General features: G+C 41.2%; 1 protein-coding gene across 1 annotated transcript; it reads right to left on the bottom strand.

Moving 5' to 3' along the window:
• Positions 1-361: 361 nt before the first annotated feature.
• Positions 362-22,970, bottom strand: Znf81 (zinc finger protein 81). The gene is made up of 5 exons (XM_013035544.1): positions 22,944-22,970; positions 21,694-21,852; positions 16,120-16,246; positions 11,022-11,117; positions 362-2,200 (listed from the first exon to the last, which is right to left on the bottom strand). The coding sequence occupies exons 2-5, from the start codon at positions 21,748-21,750 to the stop codon at positions 504-506; spliced, it is 1,977 nt and encodes a 658-aa protein (XP_012890998.1). The 5' UTR covers positions 21,751-21,852; positions 22,944-22,970; the 3' UTR covers positions 362-503.
• Positions 22,971-24,379: the final 1,409 nt, after the last annotated feature.

Raw genomic sequence — 24,379 nt, 5'->3', positions numbered from 1 at the left:
ATGAAATGTGTCTTGCCATAAATACAGAACTGAGAGGTTTACATATCAAATACATTCTATTCTTATTCTTCTTTTCATTTGTGTGGTACTCTAGAGTATCAATTTAATGTTATTTATAAAGTATAAAGTAGTTATAATAGTACACACACACACATTAGTGTCCTGATTTTGCATGGTTTTGCACGGTTTTTGCATCTTTCTTCCTATAGAGATAACAACTTGCCTTGTTATGCTTCCAGCAGAAAAGCTTTTCCTAATGCATCAAGCCTATAAATCCAATTATATTTTGCAAGGCTGTGCAAGCATGGAAACTCCCTTCTTCTGATGCATTCTTACAGGGTACTTTTTATGTCATTTTTTTCTCATCTTGGGTGAGACAGGCTAATGAACACTTTCTCAGACAATGCATTCATGAAGGATTGGTCTCAGGTGAATGGTGTAACGTACATATGGGCCAAGCATCTGTGAAGAGGCTCCCTCTCTTTAGGAAATGGGATTTACTTTCAGGAGTGAATATTGCGATGCATACTGAGCACTGATTTCTGGGTGAAGCCCTTCCCACAGTCACTGCACTTATAGGGCTTCTCTCCAGTGTGAATGGTCTGGTGTTTGTTGAAATTGGACCTGTCGGTGAAGGCCTTCCCACATTCAGCACATATGTATGGTTTCTCCCCAGTGTGAATTCGTTGATGCACCTTCAGATGTGGTTTCTTGGAGAAGGACTTCGCACAGTCAGGACATTTATAAGGCTTCTCAGTAGTATGGATTCTTTGATGTGCAGTTAACTCTGCCTTATGGATGAAGGCTCTCCCACAGTCAGCACACACATAGGGCTTCTCTCCAGTATGAATGGTCTGGTGTTTGTTGAAATTGGACCTGTCCGTGAAGGCCTTCCCACATTCAGCACATATGTACGACTTCTCTCCGGTATGAGCTTTTTGGTGAGTGTTGAGATTTGACCTGTTGGTGAAAGCCTTCCCACATTCAGTGCATACGTAGGGTTTTTCTCCTGTATGGACTCGCTTATGCATCTGGAGTTGGGACTTGGAGGGGAAAGACTTGCCACAGTCACTGCATGAATATGGCTTTTCTCCTGTGTGAATTCTCTGGTGAGCAATCAAGTGGGCCTTCTGGATGAAGGCCTGGCCACACTGGGCACACACATAGGATCTCTCCCCCGTGTGAATTCTCTGGTGCATTCTGAGTGTTGACTTTTGGGTAAAGGCTTTCCCACACTCATTACATTTATGGTGCCTCTCTCCAGTATGGATTTTCTGGTGGACACTGAGGGCTGAGTTCAGGGAGAAGCCTTTCCCACACTCACCGCACTCGTAGATTTTTCCTCGGGTATGAGTTGTCTGGTGCCTGAGGAGAGACGATGGTTGGAAAAATGATTTCCCACATTCACTGCATTTATAGGGTTTCTCTCTTGTGTGAGTTTTCTCGTGCACCATTAATTCTGAATTTTGGAGGAAGGCCTTTCCGCATTTTGTACATATGTACAGTTTTTCATCTCTGTGTACTCTCAGGTATATGCTGAGTAGTGGCTTCTGTGGTAAACCATTTGCACATTTGCTAAGGTCGTGATGTTTTTCCACACTGTGAATTCTTGGAGGTGTGAAAAGGCGTGATTTAGGGGTACAGACTTTCCCAAATTCAGTACATGTGTTTGCTTTCTCCACAATAGGAGGCTTTTCATTTTGTTTAGGGCTAGAGACTTTTCCACATGGATTACTTCCATAGAATGTCACTCCTGCAGGTGAATTTGCATGGTTAGTATAAGAAGTGCCCTGGGTAAAAACTTCACCTTGCCCAATAATTTTATCTAAGTTCTCTTCTGAACTGTGTTTATTATGAATATGGACATCTAAATTATGTTTAAAATGCTTCCCCAATGAGTTAGGTTTGGGGGGTCTCTTCTGTACAGGTGTAAGTTCTGGACTTGGAAGTACATATTTCCTCATGTCTGTATATTTGAATTCCCACTCTGTACTCAATGTTTTCTTAGTGAGGAAAGCAGCATTGCTCAGCAGCTTTTTCTGGTTTTCCTTACACCTTTGTATCTGTTCAGCATCTTGCCATAGGTCTTCTAAAATGGAATACAATGGATCATCTCTCCTATGATCAATTTCTATTTCACTATGAAATGGATTTTGGCTGGAAATTCTTTTTTGTGAGTTCTTGTTCCCAAACTTGCCATCTAAAGGGGAAGAAGAAAAAGTAAAATTGACATGAAGAATATCTAAAAATAAGTGCCCATAAATAAATCCCAGTTGAACACCTGAAAGTCAGTAAAGATGATGATGACAGTGACAATGGCAAAGGTTATCAGAAATACATATAGATAAATTTGTATTGCTGACCTCTTCTGTGACTCCTCTACTAGCTCAGGCATTGTCCTGGGAAAATCATACATATGAATTATATAATACCTTCCAAAGTTCTCTTTGTCTACCTTCTGTAGACAAGGAAAGTAAAGTTCTTAATTGTTATATGATTTGCCAACACACCTGGTTATAAAGTAGTGGAAACTGGAATTTAACATAAGAGCTTAGTTCTATGTTAGTAGGAAGCTTGGCTATCAAGTAGGTTGAATCAATAATAGATAAGACAAGGATTTGGGCCAAGTGTAGTAGCTCATGCCTATAATCCTAGCTACTCAGGAAACTGAGATCTGAGGATCATGGTTCAAAGTCAGCTTAGGAAGGGAAGTCTGTGAGACTCTTATCTCTAATTAGCCAGAAAAAAAAGCCAAAGTGAAGTGTGGCTCAATTGGTAGAGTGTCAAACGAGTAAAATCCCAAGCAAGAACATGAAGCCTTGAGTTCAAGCCCCAGTAATGGAAAAAAGGAGAGACTCCATCTGTGGTAGAGTCAGACAACTGTCGAGTAGGGTATCTCCTCATTTGTTTGCATTAAAGGAATATGGCTGCCTAACCATACAACATTTTTCAGCCTCCTTTGTAGATTGCTATGGCTATATGGCTACTTTTCTGCCCACTGGAACGTGGAATTAGCAGCAACACAAGATCAAACAGGTAGATTCTAGAAAAATCTAAAAGATGGTGGATTACTGTACTGAAGAAGCCTGGATTCTGGAATAAACATAATAAAAATGTATTCCTCTATAAGAGGAGTAAATTTATTTAGTAGTTAAATCGATGTATCTCATAATCTCTTCGTTACTGCAAATTAACTTTAACATAATTCATACAGCACGCCCTTCGAGAGTATGGACATTTCCATGAGGTACAATAGAGTCTTCTCTTTTCTTTTTCCAGTGTTGAGGATTGAATCCAGGGCCTTGCACTTTCAAATGCTTTATCACTTCAGCCATGGCCCAGCCTTTTTATTTGTATTTTCCTTTTAAGATAGGATCTCCTTAATTTTGCCAGGCTGGCATTCAATTGAGATTCTCCAAGCCCTTCCTCTGGGTTACAGGCCTGCACATCACACTTGATACTTGATATCATTTTAATATAATTTTCATTATTTTTATGTGGTTGTTCAAAGAAATTTCAATTCAACATAAATACAATGCATCTTGAACAATGTCACCCCCGCTATCATTTTTCCCCAATCTTTCTCAACCCCATCCATTTACTATCATTTTAATGTCTATGAAATTTGTAAAAATAAATTGGATGCCTATGGCTTATGCCTGTAATCTGAGCTACTCTGGAGGCTGAGAACTGAGGATAATAGTTTGAAGCCAGCCCAAGCAGGAAAGTTGGTAAGAGCCTTATCTGCAATTAAACACCAAAAAGCTGGAAGTGCAGATCTGTGGCTCAATTGGTAGAGCACGAGCCTTGAGCACAATATCTCAGAGACAGCCCAAAATGTAAAAAAAAAAAAAAGCTTCTTTTATTTATAGCCTTGATAATATGTGCTTTCTTTTTCTTTCTTGACTAATCATAGTTATTAATTAATAGTACTGATCTTTAAAGAACCAAGTTTTTATGCTCTTGAGAATGGAACCAAGGGTCTTGCACATGCTAGGCAAGTACTTCACCACTGAGCTATACCTCAAGCTACTCACAGAATCAACTTTTAGCTTTCTTAGTTTTCACTAGGGTATATCTTGACTTGAAAACAAAAGGAGGGCTGGGAAGGTGGCTCAGTGGTAGAGCGCTTGCCTTGCATGCATGAGGCCCTGGGTTCGATTCCTCAGCACCACATAAGCAAAAAGAAAAAAGCCAGAAGTGGCACTGTGGCTCAAGTGGTAGAGCGCTAGCCTTGAGCTGAAGAGCTGAGGGACAGTGCCCAGGCCCAGAGTTCAGGCCCCACAACCGGACCCCCCCCCAAAAAAAAGAAGAAGAAAAAGAAAAGAAAAGGAGGCAGAATTTAGAGGAGAGTTAAAAGTTGGAAGTAACCAGTATGCAAGTGCTTCCCTCTTTTCATGAGTTCCTGTGGAGTAACTATACTCTTACCAAGAGTGTGGAACCACTGAAATTTCTTTAAAATCTTGTTATCCTTTTGCCAGAGGAATCAGGAGAAGGGGGACAGGGTGCCCAGGAGCACAACCCCCAAAGGAAAAACAAAAAGGTATAAACCCCAAATACCATATATAAACTCTGCCTGACACCCCCATGCTGCATGGACTGGGCAAACAGAAAGCAAAGTGGGACTGAGAGCTGGGTGCTAACACTTAAAGTGAGACTGTGTTTCCTGTTTGAGTCCAACATAGTTAATTGCCTGCTACAACAAGAACATGAGATGCTTCAAAATAATGTGACCTGTGGCTCAAGCCTTGTAATCCTAGCTACTTGGGAGGCTGAGATCTGGGATCACAATTAAAAGGTAACTAAGACCCAAAAATCCTGAATTGGAGCTGTGTGGCTCAAGTAGTAGAGCACTAGCCTTGAGCAAAAAAGGGCAGAAATAGCACCCAGGCCCTGAATTCAAGCCCCAAGACTGATACAAAAATTCCCATCAAGAAAATTTCAGATCCCAGCACTCAAGAGGCCTGGACAATAAGACTGTAAGTTTGGGTCCGGCTTAGGCAACATACTAATCTCAGTATGTTGTCTTAAAGAAGGGAAGATACTGGGCACCGGTAGTTCATGCCTGTAATCCTAGCTACTCAGGAGGCTGAGATCTGAGGATCATGGTTCAAAGCCAGCCCTAGCAAGCCCGTGAAACTCTTATCTACAATCAATCACCAGAAAACCAGAAGTGGCACTGTGGCTCAAGTAGTAGAGCACTAGCCTTGAGCTGAAGAGCTCAAGAGCTGTGGCACAGCACCCAGGCCCAGAGTTCAAGCCCCACGACTGACCAAAAAAAAAAAAAAGAAGGGAAGACGAGAAAGAGGGAAGAAGGGAAGGAGGGAAGAAGGGAGACTTAAGGTCTAGATTGTTTTCCTGGTGAATTCCATAGTCTTAGAGAGGTATTTCAAAAAAGCAGAGCTGGGAATGTGGCTTAGTGGAAGAGTGCTTGCATAGCATGCATGAAGCCCTGGGTTCACTTCCTCAGTACCACATACACAGAAAAGCCGGAAGTAGTGCTGTGGCTCAAGTGGTAGAACACTAGCCTGGGACAGTGCCCAGGCCCTGAGTTCAAGCCCCAGGACAGGCAAAAAAAGGCAGAAAAAGAAATCCTTCAAAATTCCTTTTATGTGGTCGGCATAACTCTAATATCAAAACAAGACAAAAACATTGCAAAAAACGAAAACTGTGGAATCAGAACTACTCATGAAAACTGCAAATGTTTTAAACAAAATATTAGCAACTAGAATCCAACACTATGTATTAAGGAGAGTATGCCAAATCTAACCAGTATTTATCTGAGAAATGCAAGGTTAATTCAATAGTTAAAAAATCCAGAAACAAACTCACCATATTAGCAGAAGTAATGAGAAAAAAAGAAGTAAAGTACTTGACAAAAGGTAACACTCTACCATGTTTAAAAATAATAAGCACTTCACCAAGCTAGGATTGAAAGGAGCTTACATAACCTCATAAAGGGCAGCTAGCAAAATCCCACAGCTTACATAACAGTTAAGGGTGAAAAACCTTGATTCTTCTTCCTAATATCAGGAACAGGGAAAGAAAGCATGCCCACGCTCACAGCACTCAACTATACTTTAGTCTTAGTTTTTTTTTTTTAAAGGAAAGGCAAAGCAATCAAAAGCCTGAGATTGGAAAAGGAGTCAACGTGTCTCTATTTTTAGATAATGATTACTTAGATGAAAAAGCCCCAAGGAACTTATAAGAAAACGAATTAGTAGATTCAGTAACATACAAAGTCAGTGTACAAAAATCAATTGACAGCAATTTGTACTAACAAGCTGAATTTTTTTAAAATTTACATTGTTATTATATATTAGCAAAGAACAATCCCAAAATAAAATTACAATGCAGACATTTATAACAGTTTGAAAAAAAACCTCAAATACTTAGAGATAAATTTAATGAAGGGTGCATAAGACCTCTACATTGAAAAGAATAAAACTCTGCTGAAAGGCATTAAAATACATAAATGACTGCAGAACTATGCCATGCTTAAGATGCCAATTCTCCTAAACTTCATCCTCATGGTCAACTGAACAAAACAGTGGTAGGTTCATGAATTACTTGCATTCTTGCCTTACATTTGCAGTTTTAATGTATTTATTAGGATTTAACCGCTCCGGTAGTTCAGAAAATAAATCAATTTTAGGAAACATGCCAAAGAAATTCAATGAAACAAAGAAAACTTCAACAATTTAGAACAAATAGATATCAATATTTTAAACATGAGCCTTAGCTGGATGCCAGTGGCTCATGACTATAACCCTAGCTATTCAAGATGCTAAGATTATGGTGCAAAGCCAGTCTGGGCAGAAAGGTCCATGAGATTCTTTTTATTTTGCGGAGGGGGGGGGGTCCAGTCGTGGGGCCTGAACTCTGGGCCTGGGTGCTGTCCCTCAGCTCTTCAGCTCAAGGCTAGTGCTCTACCATTTGAGCCACAGAGCCACTTCCGGCTTTTTTCTTTTTGCTTATGTGGTGCTGAGGAATCGAACCCAGGGCCTCATGCATGCAAGGCAAGTGCTCTACCACTGAGCCACCTTCCCAGCCCCCATGGGACTCTTTATCTCCAATTAAGCATAAAAAAGTCAAAAGTGAGCTGGGCACTCGCTGCTCATGCCTGTAATCCTAGCTACTCAGGAAGCTGAGCTCTGAGGATTGTGATTCAAAGCCAGCCCTGGCAGGAAAGACCATGAGACACTTATCTCCAATAAACCACCAGAAAACCAGAAGTGGTTCTATGGCTCAAGTGGTAGAGCACTAGCCTTGAGCTGAGGAGCTAAGGGACAGCACCCAGGCCCAGAGTTCAGGCCCTATGTCCAACAAAAAAAAAATTCAGAAGTAGAGCTGTGGCTCAAGTGGTAGAGTGCAAGCCTTGAACAAACAATGTTCAGGGACAGCACTCAGGCCCTGAGTTGACCAACACACACACACACACACACACACACACACACCACAGAGAGAGAGCCTTGGTCCTTCCATCACATAAATATATAAAAAGAATACTATGCACCTAAAACAAAAAAGATGATTAAAAAAAATCTACTATGCCTGGTGGGGTTCACCTGTAATCCAAGCACGTAGGAGACAGTAGACAGGATTGAACATTTAAGGCCAGTCTAGCCTATATAGAAAGACCTCATTTTCAAAATAAAACAAAACACCCTCAATAATAAGACAAAGACAACAACCCAGTAAAAGCAGGAGACATGAATAGATGTTTCATTAACAAATGTATAAAAGACTCTAAGTGGGGCTGGGAAGGTGGCTCAGTGGTAGAGTGCTTGCCTTGCATGCCTGAGGCCCTGGGTTCGATTCCTCAGCACCACATAAGCAAAAAGAAAAAAGCCAGAAGTGGCACTGTGGCTCAAGTGTTAGAGCGCTAGCCTTGAGCTGAAGAGCTGAGGGACAGCGCCCAGGCCCAGAGTTCACCCCACGACCGGACACAAAAATAAAAATAAAAAAATAAAAGACGCTAAGCACCTTTACTCTCATCAGAGGAATAAAACTTAAATCATACTGCAACACTATTGTGCATACAGTTGAGTAACAAAAATGAAAGACTGATACTAGCAAATGTTGAGAAGGATGTGAAGCAACAGGAATAACTATATTATTGCTCTTGGGAACATAAAATCATATAACTGATTTTGCAGACAGTTTGGCAATCTTTTGGTTAAAGGCCAGTATACATGTATATATGATTCAGCAAGTCCAATCTCTGGAATTTTCCCAAAGGTTAGGATTTAGGTAAAAAATGCCCCCCTAATCCACATATTGAAGACTTGGCTGAAAGCTGATGGTCTTCTGTGAAGTGATTTGATCCTGGGGGCTCTGATCTCATCAAGGGATTAATTCCTTGATGTGGTCATAACAGGATGGCATTATTGGAAGGTAATAAAAACAAAGTTGGGGCCTAGCTGAAGGAAGTAAGTCACTGGGGACATGTAACAAGCCAGCCTGAGAAAAAGAAAACAACAGTTCACAAAAACCCATCTCATCAGAGAAAGCTGGTCATAGTGGCATGTGCTTGTCATCTAAGCTATAACAAAGTATAAATAGGAGGGTTGTGGTCCAGAGTGGCCCACTCAATAAAGGAAAGCCTATCTCAAAAATAACCAGAGCTAAAATGGCTAGAGACATGGCCCAAACAGTAGTGCACCTGTTTGGCAAACATGAAGCCCTAAATTCAAACCTTGGTACCACCAAAACAAACAAAAAACAAAAATAAAAAAACAGGAATGGTTATTTTATAATCCCAGATAGGCAGAGGTAGAAGTAAGAGGATCACAATCTAAAGTCAGGCAAAAAGTATGAGATCCTATTTCACAAATAACCAGAACAAAAAGGGCTAGAAGCATGGCTCTAGTGGTAGAGTGCCTGACCAGCAAGTGAAAGAAATTGAGTTCAAAGTGGCGCTGTAGCTCAAGTGGTAGAGCGCTCGCCTTGAGTTGAAGAGCTGAGGGACAAGGCCCAGGCCCAGAATTCAAGCCCCACGACCAAAAAAAAAAAAAAAAAGAAATTGAGTTCAAACTTCAGTACCACAAAAAAAAAACAACCAAATTTGACTGCAGCAGCTTCATTTATAATTACCAAGTTTTAATAAGCTATCCATAGACACATGTATAGATTAACAAATTATAAGTCTGTTTAAGTACCTTTTATTCAAAATAATTGAGACAAAAAGATTTCTAGATTTTGGAGATTTCTCTGTGTGTATGTGATTACTGGGCCTTAAACTTGAGGCCTAGATGCTATCCCTTAGTTTTTCTACCCAAGCTGGTGCTCTAACACTTAAGTAATAACTCAACTTCTAGCTTTATGCTAGTTAATTAGAGATAGAGTCTTGATGATTTTTCTGCTCAGGCTGGCTTCAAACTGCAGTCCTCACATCTCAGCCCCCTGAGTAGCTAGGATTACAGGTGTGAGCAGAGGTTTTTTTCTTTTTCTTTTAGAATATTTGCATTGATTTTATCAGTTAAAACATCCCTACTTCAAAAATAATTAAGCATCCAGGTACTGGTGGCTCACACCTGATATCTTAGCTACTCAGGGGGCTGAGATCTGGAGATTGCAGTTCAAAGCCAGCCCAGGCAGGAAAGTCCATGAGACTCTTATCTCCAACGAACCACCAAAAAAATGAGAAGTGGTGCTGTAGCTCAAGTGGTAGAGTGCTCAACTTGAGCTGAATAGCTGAGGGACAGCACCCAGGCCCATAGTTAAGCCCCATGACCAACAAAAATAAAATAAAATAAAAATAAGCAATCCAAAATCAGACTTCAGAGCATTTTAGCTTTTTAATTTTTTAATGAGTGATGCTCAACCTCTATAGTCACACCATGGAATATTTCTCAGAATTTAAAAGGAATAAGACTAGTGACATATTTGGTAACAAGGATAAATTACAAAATCATTGTACTAAATGAATGAAGTCAGGCTCAAGAGAATACACAGGATATGATTCCATTTACATGAAGCCCTAATAAAGACAAGTCTCATCTGCAGTGAGGAAAAGCATGTCAATGGTTGCCCAGAACCAAGGTGGTTATGGCTACTGAGTCCAAGGGGCATACAGAAACATTCTGTGTTGGGCTGGGAAGGTGGCTCAGTGGTAGAGCGCTTGCCTTGCATGCCTGAGGCCCTGGGTTCGATTCCTCAGCACCACATAAGCAAAAAGAAAAAAGCTGGAAGTGGCGCTGTGGCTCAAGTGGTAGAACACTAGCCTTGAGCTGAAGAGCTGAGGGACAGCGCCTAGGCCCAGAGTTCAGGCCTATGACTGGACCCCTCCCCCCAAAAAAAGAAACATTCTGTGTAATGGAATGTCACATACATGATTCAGTGGGTTGTTAAACTGGTGTATCTTTATGAAAATACATCAAAATGCACACTTTATTTTTTGGAACACTTCTTAAATTTGCACATCATCCTTGTACAGGGGTCATGCTAATCTTCTGTGTATTGTTCCAATTTTTAGCATCTATACTGCCAAAGTGAGCACAAAGTATACACTTTAAAAGGATACATCTTATTCTATGTAAATAATACCTTAACATTTATTTCAAAAGAAAAAAATGAGCTGGATACCAGTGGCTTATACCTGTAGTCCTAGTTACTCAAGAGGCTCTGATCTGGAGGATCACGTATCAAGGCCAGCCTAAGCAGAAAAGTCCATGAGCCTCCATCTCCAAAACAACCAGCGAAAAACAGGGCTAGAATATGGCTCTAGTGGCAGAATGCCAGTTGGGCAAGTTTGAGGCACTGAGTTCAAACCCCAAATACTGGCAAATAGGAAAGAAAAATTGCTAAGTGACAGTGACCATAAAGTCAGAAGATAGGAAAGAGGATGGAAGGTGTAGAGAAGTGAGGAATCTAAAAGCAAAAGGAATGAAAGCACAGCTTAAATGACAAACATGAGGTCCTGAGTTCCATCCCCCATATTGGGGGGAAAAAACAGTAGCAATGATCACCGGTTTCAGAAGGAAAGAAAATACTTATCTCTGTGCCTGATTCACACTTACCAAAACAGCTCTGATGTGGGACTTCATCCTCCAACATCCATGGTTCCTCTCCTTGCTCCAACTTGAAGATGACCTCTGGCTTTGGAACTTCAAACCCTGTCAAGAGAATATGATAGATAAAGAATTGTGTTCAGACATTTGCTTTCTATTTACTCTTTGGGAAGTAAGTACATTTCTTTGAGAACAGTGCAATAATCACAGAGGTGAAAAGCAGATGAAGGACCTCAGACAAATCAAGGACAATATCATCCCATATGCCACAAGCTCAGCAGGTGGCTCTCTCTCTCTCTCTCTCTCTCTCTCTCTCTCTCTCTCTCACCAAGTCTTTGTTCCTTTTCTAGGGCTACTACATGCAAAAAAGCATTGAGTCAAGTGTCAGTGGCTCACACCTGTAATCCTAGGCTACACAGGAGGCTGACATATGTACATTGCAATTCGAAGCCAGCTTGGGCAGGGAAGTCTGTGAGACTCTTATCACCAATGAAACTACCAAAAAAAGCTGAAAATGGAGCTGTGGTTCAAGTGGTAGAGCATTAGCCTTCAACAAAAGAAGCCCAGGAACAGTGCACAGACCCTAACTTCAAGCCCCAGAACTGGCACCAAAAAAATCATTGAAAATTGGTAGCTTTAACAGCCTCTTCAATAAATGGTGCTGGAAAAATTGGTTAATCACTTGTAGAAAACTAAAGCTAGATCCTTATATATCACCCTGGACCAGAATCAACTCCAAATGGATCAAAGACCTGGTAGTCAAAACAGACACTCTGAAAACATTACAGGATGGAATAGGAGAAACACTAGGTATCCTTGGCACAGGCCGAAATTTTCTTAATAGAGACCCAGAAACACAACAAATCAAAGAAAGGTTGGACAAATGGGATTGCATGAAATTGCAGAGCTTCTGCATGGCAAAGGACATAACTAGCAAATCAATAGAAAGCCCACAGATTGGGAGAAGATCTTCACTAACCATACAACGGACAAGGGTCTCATATCTAAAATATACATGGAACTCAAAAAATTAAATCCCCCAACAACAAATCCTCAGAGAAACAACTCCCCAATAAGTAAGTGGTGTAAAGACTTAAAGAGAAACTTCTCTGAAGAGGAAAGAAGGATGGCCAATAGACACATGAAGAAATGCTCAACCTCTCTAGCCATAAAAGAAATTCAAATCAGGGCTGGGAAGGTGGCTCAGTGGTAGAGCGCATGCCTTGCATGCCAGAGGCCCTGGGTTCAATTCCTCAGCACCACATAAGCAGAAAAATCCGGAAGTGGCTCAAGTGGTAGAGTGCTAGCCTTGAGGTGAAGAGCTGAGGGACAGTGCCCAGGCCCAGAGTTCAGGCCCCATGACCAGACCCAAAAAAAAAAAAAGAAATGCAAATCAAAACACCATTCAGATACCACCTCACCCCAGTTAGAATGGCTATAATCAAGAACTCTAATAACAACAGAAGCTGGAAGGAATGTGAGCAGAAAGGAACCTACTGCATTGTTGGTGGGAATGTAAACTTGTTCACCCACTTTGGAAAGTAGTATGGAGTTTCCTCAAAAGACTCCACATGGAGCTCCCCTATGACCCAGCAATCCCACTTTTGGGCATTTACCCAAATGATCACAAACAAGACCACACTAAAGCTACCAGCACAACTATGTTTATTGCAGCATTATTTACCATAGCTAAGATATGGAACCAACCCAGATGCACTTCTGTAGATGAATGGATCAAGAAAATGTGGTCTATATACACAATGGAATTCTATGCCTCCATCAGAAAGAATGACATTGCCCCATTTGTAAGGAAATGGAAAGACTTGGAAAAAATTATATTAAGGGAAGTAAGCCAGACCCAAAGAAACATAGGTTCCATGATTTCCCTATTTGCAATAGTATATGTCTGAGACAAGCAGAAAAGGTCAGATAAGATGATATTAAGCGAAATAAGCCCCAAGATAAGGACACAAGTGGTTTTTTCTTTCTTGCTATTGTTTCTAACGTATTTTAAAGGTACCACGTGATTTTTTTTTGTTGCTTTGTATGTCCCTCCCCCATGGTATAACCCCTGTTTTCACTGTATTTGATGTTGGTATAATTTGTGGAGGGGAAGGGAAAAAACAAATTGTTTAAATAGGAAACAGGTGGACCCATTGTAACAATGAGATATACAAGACGCTATGTCAAAAAAGAACTTTACAATTTAGGCGGGAGGGTGGGGTGGAGTGTAGTTGTGGAGAAAGGAGGGAGGGATGGCAGGGGAAAAACAAAGGGAGAAGCAACAATGCTTCATAAGAAATGTACTCATTACCTTGCTCATGTAATTATAATCTCTCTGTACAGTATTTTCACAATAAAAAACTTATTTAACGAATGCAGCAATAGTACTCACTGGACACTATGTTGAAAATGAACTTCATACTTGTGGATGGGGGTGGGAAGGAAAAACTGGGAGTGAAGATAGTTATGACATTGCTCAAAAATAAATATACTGTTTACCTGACTTATGTAGCTGTAACCACTCTGTACATCATCTTTATAATAATATTTTTAATTAAAAAAAGAAATAATCTGGGGCTGGGAAGGTGGCTCAGTGGTAGAGCGCTTGCCTTGCATGCCTGAGGCCCTGGGTTCAATTCTTCAGCACCACATAAGCAAAAAGAAAAAAGCTGGAAGTGGCACTGTGGCTCAAGTGGTAGAGTGCTAGCCTTGAGCTGAAGAGCTGCGGGACAGCACCCAGGCCCAGAGTTCAGGCCTCAGGACCGGACCCCCCCCCGCCCCCCAAAAAAAGAAATAATCTGACATTTTGAGGATTATGGGACACTTGTCCTAAACTACCACTAATGCCAGGAGACTTTAATCCTACAGTGACTAACTAGTCAGTGGAGAGAATTATGAAAGAGAAGGGAGTGGCTTGGGGTGTGGCTCAGCAACAGAATACTTGTCTAGCAAGTGTGAGAGTTTGAGTCCATACTCTAGTCTTGCCAAATAAAAAGACAGAGCTTAGCATCACTGGCTAAAGCCTGTAATCCTAGCTACTCAGGGGACTGAGATCTGAGGATTGTGGTTCAAAGTCAGCTAGGGAAGGAAAATCCACAGGACTCTTACCTCAAATTATTCACAAAATAGCCAGAAGTGGAACTGTGACTCAAGTGGTAAAGATCTAGTCTTGAGCAAAATAGCTTATGGACAGTGCCTGGGCCCTGAGTTCCAACACCAGGATCAGCTCAAAAAACAAACAGCTAGGTGCTGATGGATCATGCCTGTAATCCTGGCTACTCTGGAGACTAACATCTGAGGATGATGATTTGAAGCCCATATGTCAGGAAAGCCAGTGAGATTCTTATCTCCAATTAACCACCAGAAAACCAGAAGTGGAGCTATGGCTCCAAGTGGTAAGTGATAGCCTGGAACAAAAGAGCTCAAGGACAGTGCTCAAGCCCAGAGTTCAAGCCTGTCCACAACCCACAAAATATAGAATTGAAGCAGAGAAAGAATGGAGTTTTAGCTCAGGTCACCTCCCAATGGGACCAAGGGGTCCTTGAACCTGTCCTGTGATTATATTCCCAATTCTAGAATATTAACTGGAACCCACAGTCTCAGATATGGCAAAATTGCCATACTGGCTCCCTGACCTGTAACATGAGGGCTCTGATGGTGGGACAGACCAAGTAGAAGCCACTAAAACCTAGGAAAAAAGAAAAGCCAAAGCCATACCATGCTCCTAGAGTGATTTCAGAGACTATTGCTACCATCAAGGACTTGAAAGGGGAGAGCTTGGGACTCCTACCACATCCTCAGTTCATTTTGCCTATGTGACCTACACAGAAAATGCTGGAGAAACATCACAAACTTAACTAGCTGGGGGACTCTACTTACAGGCATTGTTCCAAATGTAGCTTTATTGCTTGAAAAAATTAACCCATTCCTTGCTAAATAGTATATAACAATGGATCCAACAAATGCTTTTTCATGGTACCTGATAGTAAAGACAACTTTTATCTGGCTCCTTATGCTAAATGAACCTACTGAGCAGCAAGCAGCAACTACTCTAGAATTATACGTAAGACATCTGCTTACCAGAGGACAGAAAATGAATCGGGACAAAACTCAATGGTAGTAAAGTAAATGTGACAAAAAGTAGATTTTCTACCTCATAGAAATTTCTAGGGATCCAGTGGTGTGGGGTATGTCAAGACATCCCTTCTAAAGTGAAAGATAAATTTTATCTGGTCCTTTTCACAAGCAAAAAAAAGGCATACTCTGTCACTGGGCCTCTGAGGCCTTTGGTGACAAAAACTCCTTATTTGGTTCTGCTACTCTGACACATTTACTATGAGATTTAAACAGCTGCTAAATATTTGTGTCTGTGTGTGTGCATGCACGCACACACACATATATACATTCACTAACTAGTATTGGAGCTGGAACTCAGAGCCTTGTGTTCTTGCCTAACTTTTTCAAGCCCAGGGCTCTACCACTTGAACTACACCTTCACTTTTAGATTTTTTCTAGTTAACTGGAGATAAGAGTATTTCGGATTTGTCTGCCTGGGCTGGTTTTGAACCAGAATGCTCAGATCTCAGCCTCTTGAGTAGCTAGAATTGCAGTCACTGATGTTTAGCTGAACACGGCTAGTTTGGAGTGGTCACATTATTAACCCATTTCCAAGTATGAAATATTGTGTTGGTTTCCTGGGGCTTCTGTAACAAAATGCCATGAATTAGGAAGCTTACAATAGATGATTAGTATATTATTGTTCTGACAATCAAAAGTCCAAAATCAAGGTGTGAGAGATGAGTCCAGGTTGAGTCACCTAGCTTCCAATAAATTCCAATGTGTCATGTGTAGTAGATTGTCATTCTAATATCAGGCAATTTTCTTCCAGTATGTCTTCACACTATCTTTCTTCTCTCTGTGTGTGTTTCTGTGCCTACATTTTCTCTTTATAAGGACAATAGATTGGATTACCTCAGTATAGCTTCATTACTTCTGTAAAGAGTATTTCCAAATAAAGTTATATACTGTGCACTAAAGTTTTCTTGGGGACACAATTTAGCCTATAATAGGCTCATGCCAGTCCCCACAGGATAGCTATACTTACCCACTGAGAGCAGGTGGCTGTAGTTCTCTAGCATGACATCTTGGTATAGGCATCTTTGAGTAGAGTCCAGTTTCTGCCACTCCTCCCTGCTGAAGTCCACAGTCACATCCTCAAATGACACTGGGACCTGTAACAAGACAGTCTTGTTCAAGGCAACAGATCAAAACTTTGGGAAGAGAAAAGACAGACAAGAAGTTGCCTCTAAGGATTGCCATCATTATATATTGTATGCCTATTGAACACACATAGATATATATCACAGCTGGGCACCAGTGTTTGATGTCTTTAACCTAGCTACTCAGGAGGCTGAGATCTGAAGAGAGTCCATTAGACTCTATCTCCAATTAACCAGAAAAAAACCAGAAATACAGCTATAGCTCAAGTAGTAGAATCCTAGCCTTGGCAAAAAAAAAAAAAAAAAAAGCTCAGGGACAGTACCCAGGCCCTGAGTTTCAGGTCCCAGAATTGGCACCAAAAAAAGTACATAAATCACATCTACCCATGAATTTTAGCTATTTATTATATTTGAGATTTTTGTCTTGCCAAGTTTCTTTTGAATTGATGTCCTTAATCTCATGTGCCACCTCAACATCCAGAGCCATATCTAACAACCAATAAATGAATAAAGTGGACCATAATGGTTTTCCATCAGTACAATAAGCACAATGACCAGTGTCTGAAGGTACAAGAGAGAGACACTAGTGACCTCTGTCATTCACAAGCACGCCAGGGTCCATCTCTCCAAACAATCATCCTCTTTTTGGATGGCTACATCCCACACAGGAAACACTTGTCAACACATCCAAAAGGTTTCTCCAATCCCTTCCCCCAGCTACTGCTCAGCCAATTCTGTGGAGCAGAAGAATGTTATGTGGTTGTCAACATGGACTAGTAGGAATGGTTGTCCTTTGGTGGTTACTCCAATAACAAGAACAAAACTCAAGTTTTCACACACGACTGAGGACCCTTGAAAACACTGAACTTCTCCAGAGCCCTGAAAATAGTTAAGAAATTCCAAGTTTGTCCCAACACTTAGGAGAGGGGAGAGCTGAAACAGGAGGATCACAAGTTCAAGGTCAGCTGGGGTTACATAGTGATTTCAAAGCCAGCCTGGCCTAAACAGCAAGACATTTTCTCAAAAGAAAAAGAAAAAATCCCTATATGTGATCCTTTATGAAGAACTCTTTGCCACAAAGCAATCATTCATTGAGCCTGCCCCTAGCCTTCTGCAAGCTAAGGCTTGTACTCTCTGGCATGAGTCCAGTAAGATTCTCAATTACTCCACTATCTAACAAGGCCAAATATAGACCTTTCCCTATTGGCTGAACCTTCAGACAGGCCTAACATACACTATCCAACTCTGTCCTTTGTCTCATGAATGATTAACAAATCTGTCATCTTCTTGCAACTAGTCAGACACAAAGGCAATCATTTCCTGGTTGGCTGACTGATAAACACTTTCCCTGATTACAACAGAAGAACCTCTTCTGTGAATCTCTTTGACTTTATTGTTGTGGTTGTGGTTGTTTTTGCAATGCTGGAGTTTGAACTCAGGGCCTTAAGCTTGCTAGGCAAGCCCCAAGCTCTTTTTGCTTGGAGTTTACTTTTTAGTTCTCTTTTTACAGTTTTCCCCAGGCTAGTCTCAGACCTCAATCTTCCTACCTATATCTCTCAAGTAGCTTAAACTACAGACATGGACTGCTGAGGGTGGCTTGTTTTCTTGAGGTTGGGAGTCTCACTAACATTTTGCCCTAACTGGCCTTCAATAGTGACCTTCCTAATTGTCACCTTTCAAGTAGCTGGGATCATAGGCATGAGCTACCATGCCCAACCTCTTCATTTATAATTGTCTCTCCTGGGGCTGGGAAGGTGGCTCAGTGGTAGAGCGCTTGCCTTGCATGCCTGAGGCCCTGGGTTCGATTCCTCAGCACCACATAAGCAAAAAAGAAAAAAGCCGGAAGTGGCGCTGTGGCTCATGTGGTAGAGCGCTAGCCTTGAGCTGAAGAGCTGAGGGACAGCGCCCAGGCCCAGAGTTCAAGCCCCATGACCGGACCCCCCAAAAAAAATTGTCTCTCCTCCACACAAAAGTGTAAGGCAGACACCCCTTTCCTACCACGATTTTACTGTTTGAATCTGGGGTGCGCATATTACAATATCCTGAATAAAATCAACTTTCTTGTTCCTTGTTTGGCTTGGCCAATTAGTTTGGTGTTATGACTTGAATAAGACTGGAAACCTACTTCTGAACCCCTATCTCCCCCCAGATATGGGGCCTGTTCAGTCCATCCAGTCCACCTTGCTTCTCTAATTAGTCAGCTGAGGATCTGTGGTAAGTCCTGCTCCTGATCCCTGTACTCTGGACACTGTCCCTGATAGTTTAGTAAGGCTGTAGATTTTCTCTTTATTGTGATAGTATTGGGATTTGAACTCAGGACTTCACACTTGCTAGATGTTCTATCCTTTTAGTCACATCTCCATTCAATATGTCATTTTCATTCTTTGAGTGCTCTTTTGGTTTTCTTTTGTGGCTGGCTTTTGTATAAGTTTAGTACTCATTGGAAACTTTCAAGCTCTTCACAAAACTCTTGCTGATTCTATACTTTGCCACCATGTTAACAACTCAGTTCATTACCTTCCAAAATGTCATAATTGTACTAAGGACCACTTAGAACTCTAATGGCCAATTTACAACACTTAAGAGCTTCTGAATCACATTCATTTGTACAGTATTCTAAATCTCAGCGCTTTTTTATATACAAGTCTGAAAACCTAGAAAAAGCTGAAAATCTATCTCAAAATGCACAGTTGTTTAAAAATGGTTGGTCTCAGCTGGGCACTGCTGGCTTGAGCCTCTAATCCAAGCTACTCAGGAGGCTGAGATCTGAGCATCACAGTGTAAAGCCAGCGTGGGCAGGAAAAGTCCATGATACTCTTATCTCCAATTAACCACCAAAAAGCTAAATGGAGCTGTGTTTCAAGTGGTATAGTTTTAGCCTTGAGCACAAAATCTCAGGGACAATGCCCAGGCCCTGAGTTCAAGTCCTAGAACTGGCATAAAAAAGGTGGGTCTCTCATCTGGGAGGGGTGATACATGTCTATGGACCCAGATACTCTGGAGGCAGAGTTAGTAGGAATCTTGTATGAAGTTTGTTTGCTCAGGCAAAGTTAGTGAGATTCTACTTCAAAAACAAACTAAAAGCAAAGGACTAGAGACATGGCTCAAGTAGTAGGACATTTGCTTTGGAAGCACAAGGCCCTGAGTTTAGTTCCAGACTGTCAAAAAAGTAGATTATCTTGTGCTACCATGTCCTCTTTCTTTTACTCTTTTACAAACTAAACTGCACAACCTTTTCTGACCTGAAACTCCATGTGTGCCAGCCCAGCCCTTTTCCAACCCCCCGCCCCCACATTCCACCTCATCGTGAAGATTCTACTCCTTCAACTTCCCATTTCTTTACCTTATCTGGTGCTCTTAAAATTCTCCTGTTCACTGGACGGTGGTGGCTCACACTTGTAATCCTAGCTACTCAGGAGGCTGAGATCTGAGGATCATGGTTCATAGACAGCCCAGGCAGGAAAGTCTGTGAGATTCTTATCTCTAGTAAACCACCAGAAAACTGGAAGTGGTGCTATGGCTTAAGTGGTAGAGCACTAGCCTTGAGCTGAAGTGCTGAGGGACAGCGCCCAGGCACAGAGTTCAAATCCCACAACTGACCCAAAAAACTCTCCTATTCTTCTTGAGCATAGTGACTTAGAGACAATGTATATCCGTTTTACTGATATGATTGTGGACTTCATGGTTGTTGTTGAACTACTGGGTTACAACAAAAATTAGATGAATTTTGCTTCTAAAGGATTCACTTGATAAGAACCAACTTTGAACAGCCATGAGAAAATCAAATAATAGATGTCAATACAAGTAGTGCATACAATTAATTAGTTTAGGAGTCTGAATTCCTCAATGGAGCCTTAAATCAATGTGGTTTCAATCAATGGTTTGTTCATTGAATGGTTTCCAAAAAACTGTATATAATCTTAACTGAGAAGTATACAAACAAGTATGGTATCAAACATGAGCTTTAAACTGAAGTATATAAACATTCATTTCACAACCAGTTTGTATGGCTGTGATGCAATTCACTGCATTATATTTTTCAATGGTGAACTTGAGCCCTCATCTTATTCAACAGGTACGTGTTACAAGTGCATTGTTGTTGGTGTTAATGGGAGAATGCATTCCTTCATTGTACTTGGGCCTTTTGTATTGCACTCTTGATATTAAATTAAATGTGTCTTCAAAAAAATTCTCCTTTTCTTAGAGTTGGAGGCATGGCTCAGTTGGTAGAGTGCTAGCCAATGAGCCAAAGCATCAGGTACTGAGTTCAAGTCCCAGCCTTGGACCAAAAAAAATTCTCCTGTTCCCAAATCTCCATCCTAGCCTGTATTGTTGGCCTTTCTCTACTTGGAATGGAAAGAATGTCAAGGACCTAAGCACTCACCTGAACAAATCATCTGTAGGCTTTAGGCTCATTAAGATTACATGTTACATGTTTTTAGTGGTTACACTAATTTATATTCCCACACATCCCTTTATCCCATACCTTTATACCCATTTCCTGTTCTTTGTTTTCTTGATAGATGTCATTCTGACATGGGGGATGGAATCTCAGTATTGTTTCAAGTTACATTTTCTTTATAGTTAAAGGTGTTGAACATTTCTTCATCCACTTATTGGCCACTTGTACATCTACTTTTGAGAGCCATCTATTCAATTCTGAAGGTTTTGGAGTTTTAGTTGTAAACATCTTTCACTTCCTTAGTTAATGCCTGTGTATTTTATTTTATTGTTTTTGTGACTTTTTGTGAATTGTTTTCCTGATTTCTTTCTCAGCTTGTTCATTATTGGAAAATAAGTAAAGCTACTGATACTTGAAAAAAAAAAGATTACATGTTTTTGTTAAAGACTTTCCAGACCTCTGTAAAAATAGAGAAACACTGCTGGACATACATAGCTCATACCTGTAATCCTAGCTAATGAGGAGACTGAGATTGAGAGGACTACAATTGCCTTCTCACCGTGTCTTCAAATAATAATCCTCAGATCTCAACCTCCTAAATTGTTAGATTTACACATATGAGCCACCGGTGCATGGATTTTTTGATTTTTTTGCCAGTCCTGGGGCTTGAACTCAGGGCCTGGGCACTTCCCTGAGCTTCTTTTGCTCAAGGCTAGCACTCTACCACTTGAGCCACAGCACCACTTCTGGCTTTTTCTGTATATGTGGTACTGAGGAATCGAACCCAGGGCTTCATGCATGCTACAAAAGCACTCTTACCACTAAGCCACATTCCTAGCCTGATTTTTTTTAAATTAATGTGGCCAACTGGTGGTATGGCTCAATGGTACAAAGTTTGCTTAACATTGTGAGGCCCTGGGTTCCAGTTCCAGCACTGCCAAAAAGAAAAAGTAAAATAAAGAAAGCAATGTTTACAAAGTAAAATGAAGAAACAATATCTTTAAGTTCTGAAGACTCTGGATAAATTTTTGATGTGCTACCTCTTCTCTCTCCTCACCTCATATGCTTTGCCATGTTCTCCTGGGTGGAGAGAGTTCTCTGTAGAGGCTGCCATGCTCAGGTTGGACCTTTCTCTGGGTTCTCTTGCTGACAACTCCACACTTTCCAGGTTCTTCAAGCTTTAGGAATCCGTGGTCTCAAATTGAGTTGCTGGGGTCTGAAAGAAGATCCTACAGCCTTCACTAAGGGGTCTCAGCCAAGGACTCTGCAGAGACTCTAAGCAACTTTGAAAGACAGAGCACATATGCCACACTCATACAACATGCCACATAAGCATTTTCTGGTGGCCTCAAAGTATAGTTGAATATTGTGGGGCAGACAATGTCCCAGAAACATACACTTTGCATACACTTTGTCCCAAGACAATGAGATATATACTAAATTAATAAAAGATTAAATTCTAGCCCCACCAACTTTTAGCTATGAAACTATTCAAAAGCTCCCTTGGATCAGGGACCTGTGTAGACCATTATTTTTTATAAAGATATGAAGTAAGTCAATAGATGAATGTTTCAATAAGTGTGGCTGGAACAATTGGATATCTATGACCAAATAAGCATGTGGGGACCTAAATTCCACATGTTATACAAAAATTAACTCACAATGTGTAATTGACAAAAACAGAAAGGAACAAATTATCATCAGAGTGGAGAATCTCTCCTTTCTCAGTAATGGAAGAAGCATATTAAAAAAAAGCTCTAAATTTTGCATGACACAATCAACATGATTAAACACTGTTTTTGAACTAAAGTCAGAACACTGCAAAAAATTCACCACAGATTAGGCCATCAATCTCTCATTTCAAGAATGAGCTTTATATAGGCATTTTTCCTCACACAGAAATACTAAGATTAGAAATCCATTAAGATGATAAATTTAGGAAGCCAAGTGGTGGCTCCAGCTGTAATCCTAACACTCAAAATGCTGAGGCAGGAGGATATAGAGTTCAAGGCTAGCCTGAGCTACTTTGCAAGACCCTATGCATCAAAAATAAAAATAATAAAATAAAAACTTGAGGTGATCGAAACCACACTTCCAAATAAGTCCTAGGTAAAAGATATTGTTAACTCTTTAAAATACTGAAAATAGTGCACCAAACCGGTGGGTCTTAAATGGGTCTCAAAGTTCACTTTAAAACCTTAAGGTTGATATTCGAAAATAGAAAGCTTAAAAAATAATGGGCCAATCATCCAACTAAAGTTAGACAAATGATGCTACCCTGGATCCCACAGAGTCCCCAGCACTCACCCTCCAGGGCCGCTCATTATCTCATCCCTCCCCACAGAGTTGACTCCGCTTGACAACTATCAAGCCGCCTCTTCCGGTCACCACCCTAGGAACGCCCCTTCTCGGGATTTGGTGCTTCGCTCCGAGGTTTAAAGGATTATCTGCGCTTGCGCAAAGCAAATCACAGCGTCAGCACCGGGCTTTGGGGGTGTTGGAGGCTCCTCAACAGCATTGTTAGGCAGAGAACATGGCCGCGCCCAGTTCTGACGGGCTCCATGGGGTACGCCATATTGAAAGTGGATCATTCCGTACGGAAGAGTGGGACGCCAACAAAACTCAGCAGAGATGTGGGGCTGTGTAGCTGGCAGCGGGGAGCAGGGCTGGAGATGATTCTCTGGGCTGGCTCACTACAGGATGGAGGCAGTCCGAATCTATACAGATCTGTGCAATACTCCTTCGACAAGCTGCGGGGGCCTCTTAGAAAAAATGGAAAAGTGTTTTCGGTCCTGTAAGCCAGAGGAGGAGCTGTGCTAATTGGGGCATGGCTGTGGAGTTTGAATGCTCCCGTAATCTACTCCATCTTCCCATCTGTCTATCTCAACTAAACAGTATTGCCAATAAAAATTTTAATATATCTTTAATGTTCTATCAGTAAAACTTTTCCAGTTTGCCAAGGGCAAATGCATGTAATCCTACTCACAAGACTGATATCTGAGGATTGTGGTTCAAAGCCAACCAGGTAAAAAAAATCCCCTGAGATTCTTAACTCCAATTAGACAACACAAAGCTAGAAGTGGAGCTGTGATTCAAGTGGTAAAGTATCACCATTGAGGGAAAAAAAAATTTAAGGAATAGCACTCAGGCTCTGATTTCAAGTGGCAGTACCAGCACCCAAAAAGAGAAGATCCACCATTTTAAAATTTCCTCATGATGCCGGGCCCTGGTGGCTCACGCCTGTAATCCTAGCTACTCAGGAGGCTGAGATCTGAGGATTGCGGTTCAAAGCCAGCCCGGGCAGGAAAGACTGTGGGACTCCTATCTCCAATAAACCACCAGAAAACCAGAGGTGGCGTTGTAGCTCAAGTGGTAGAGAGCTCGCCTTGAGCTGAAGAGCTGAGGGACAGTGCCCAGGCCCAGAGTTCAAGCCCCACGACTGACCAAAAAAAATTTTTTTTTCTTCATGATGTAAAATCTATGAAAACTGGGTGTGGTGGGGCATACTTATAATCCTAGCAGTTTAGAAGCTGAGACAGAAGGATCAAAACTTGGAAGCCACCCTGGTCTGATATATAGTAAGTTCAAGATCAGTCTGAACTGCATAATGAGGCTCTTACTCAAAAGGGCTGAGATGTAGCTCAGTGGTAGAGCACATACCTAATATATGCAAGGCCTGAGTTCAATTCCCCAGCACTGCCCCTCCGCCCCCCCCTCGAAAAAAACTATCTATATAGTAATAA

This window comes from Dipodomys ordii, unplaced genomic scaffold (genome assembly GCF_000151885.1).
Source record: "Dipodomys ordii isolate 6190 unplaced genomic scaffold, Dord_2.0 Scaffold215, whole genome shotgun sequence".
NCBI lineage: Eukaryota > Metazoa > Chordata > Mammalia > Rodentia > Heteromyidae > Dipodomys > Dipodomys ordii.
Note: the sequence above shows the minus strand (reverse complement) of the source record. Positions and strands in the feature narration are given on the sequence as shown.

What these genes read in the sequence shown, in the direction of transcription:
- Znf81 (XM_013035544.1), bottom strand. Translation starts at nt 21,750, where the DNA reads ATGGCAGCCTCTACAGAGAACTCTCTCCACCCAGGAGAACATGGCAAA. An exon ending in AACATGGCAAAGCATATGAG is followed by an intron (nt 16,247 to 21,693) that starts GTGAGGAGAGAG and finishes GTCTTGTTACAG; the next exon opens with GTCCCAGTGTCATTTGAGGA. An exon ending in CAGCCACCTGCTCTCAGTGG is followed by an intron (nt 11,118 to 16,119) that starts GTAAGTATAGCT and finishes TTCTCTTGACAG; the next exon opens with GGTTTGAAGTTCCAAAGCCA.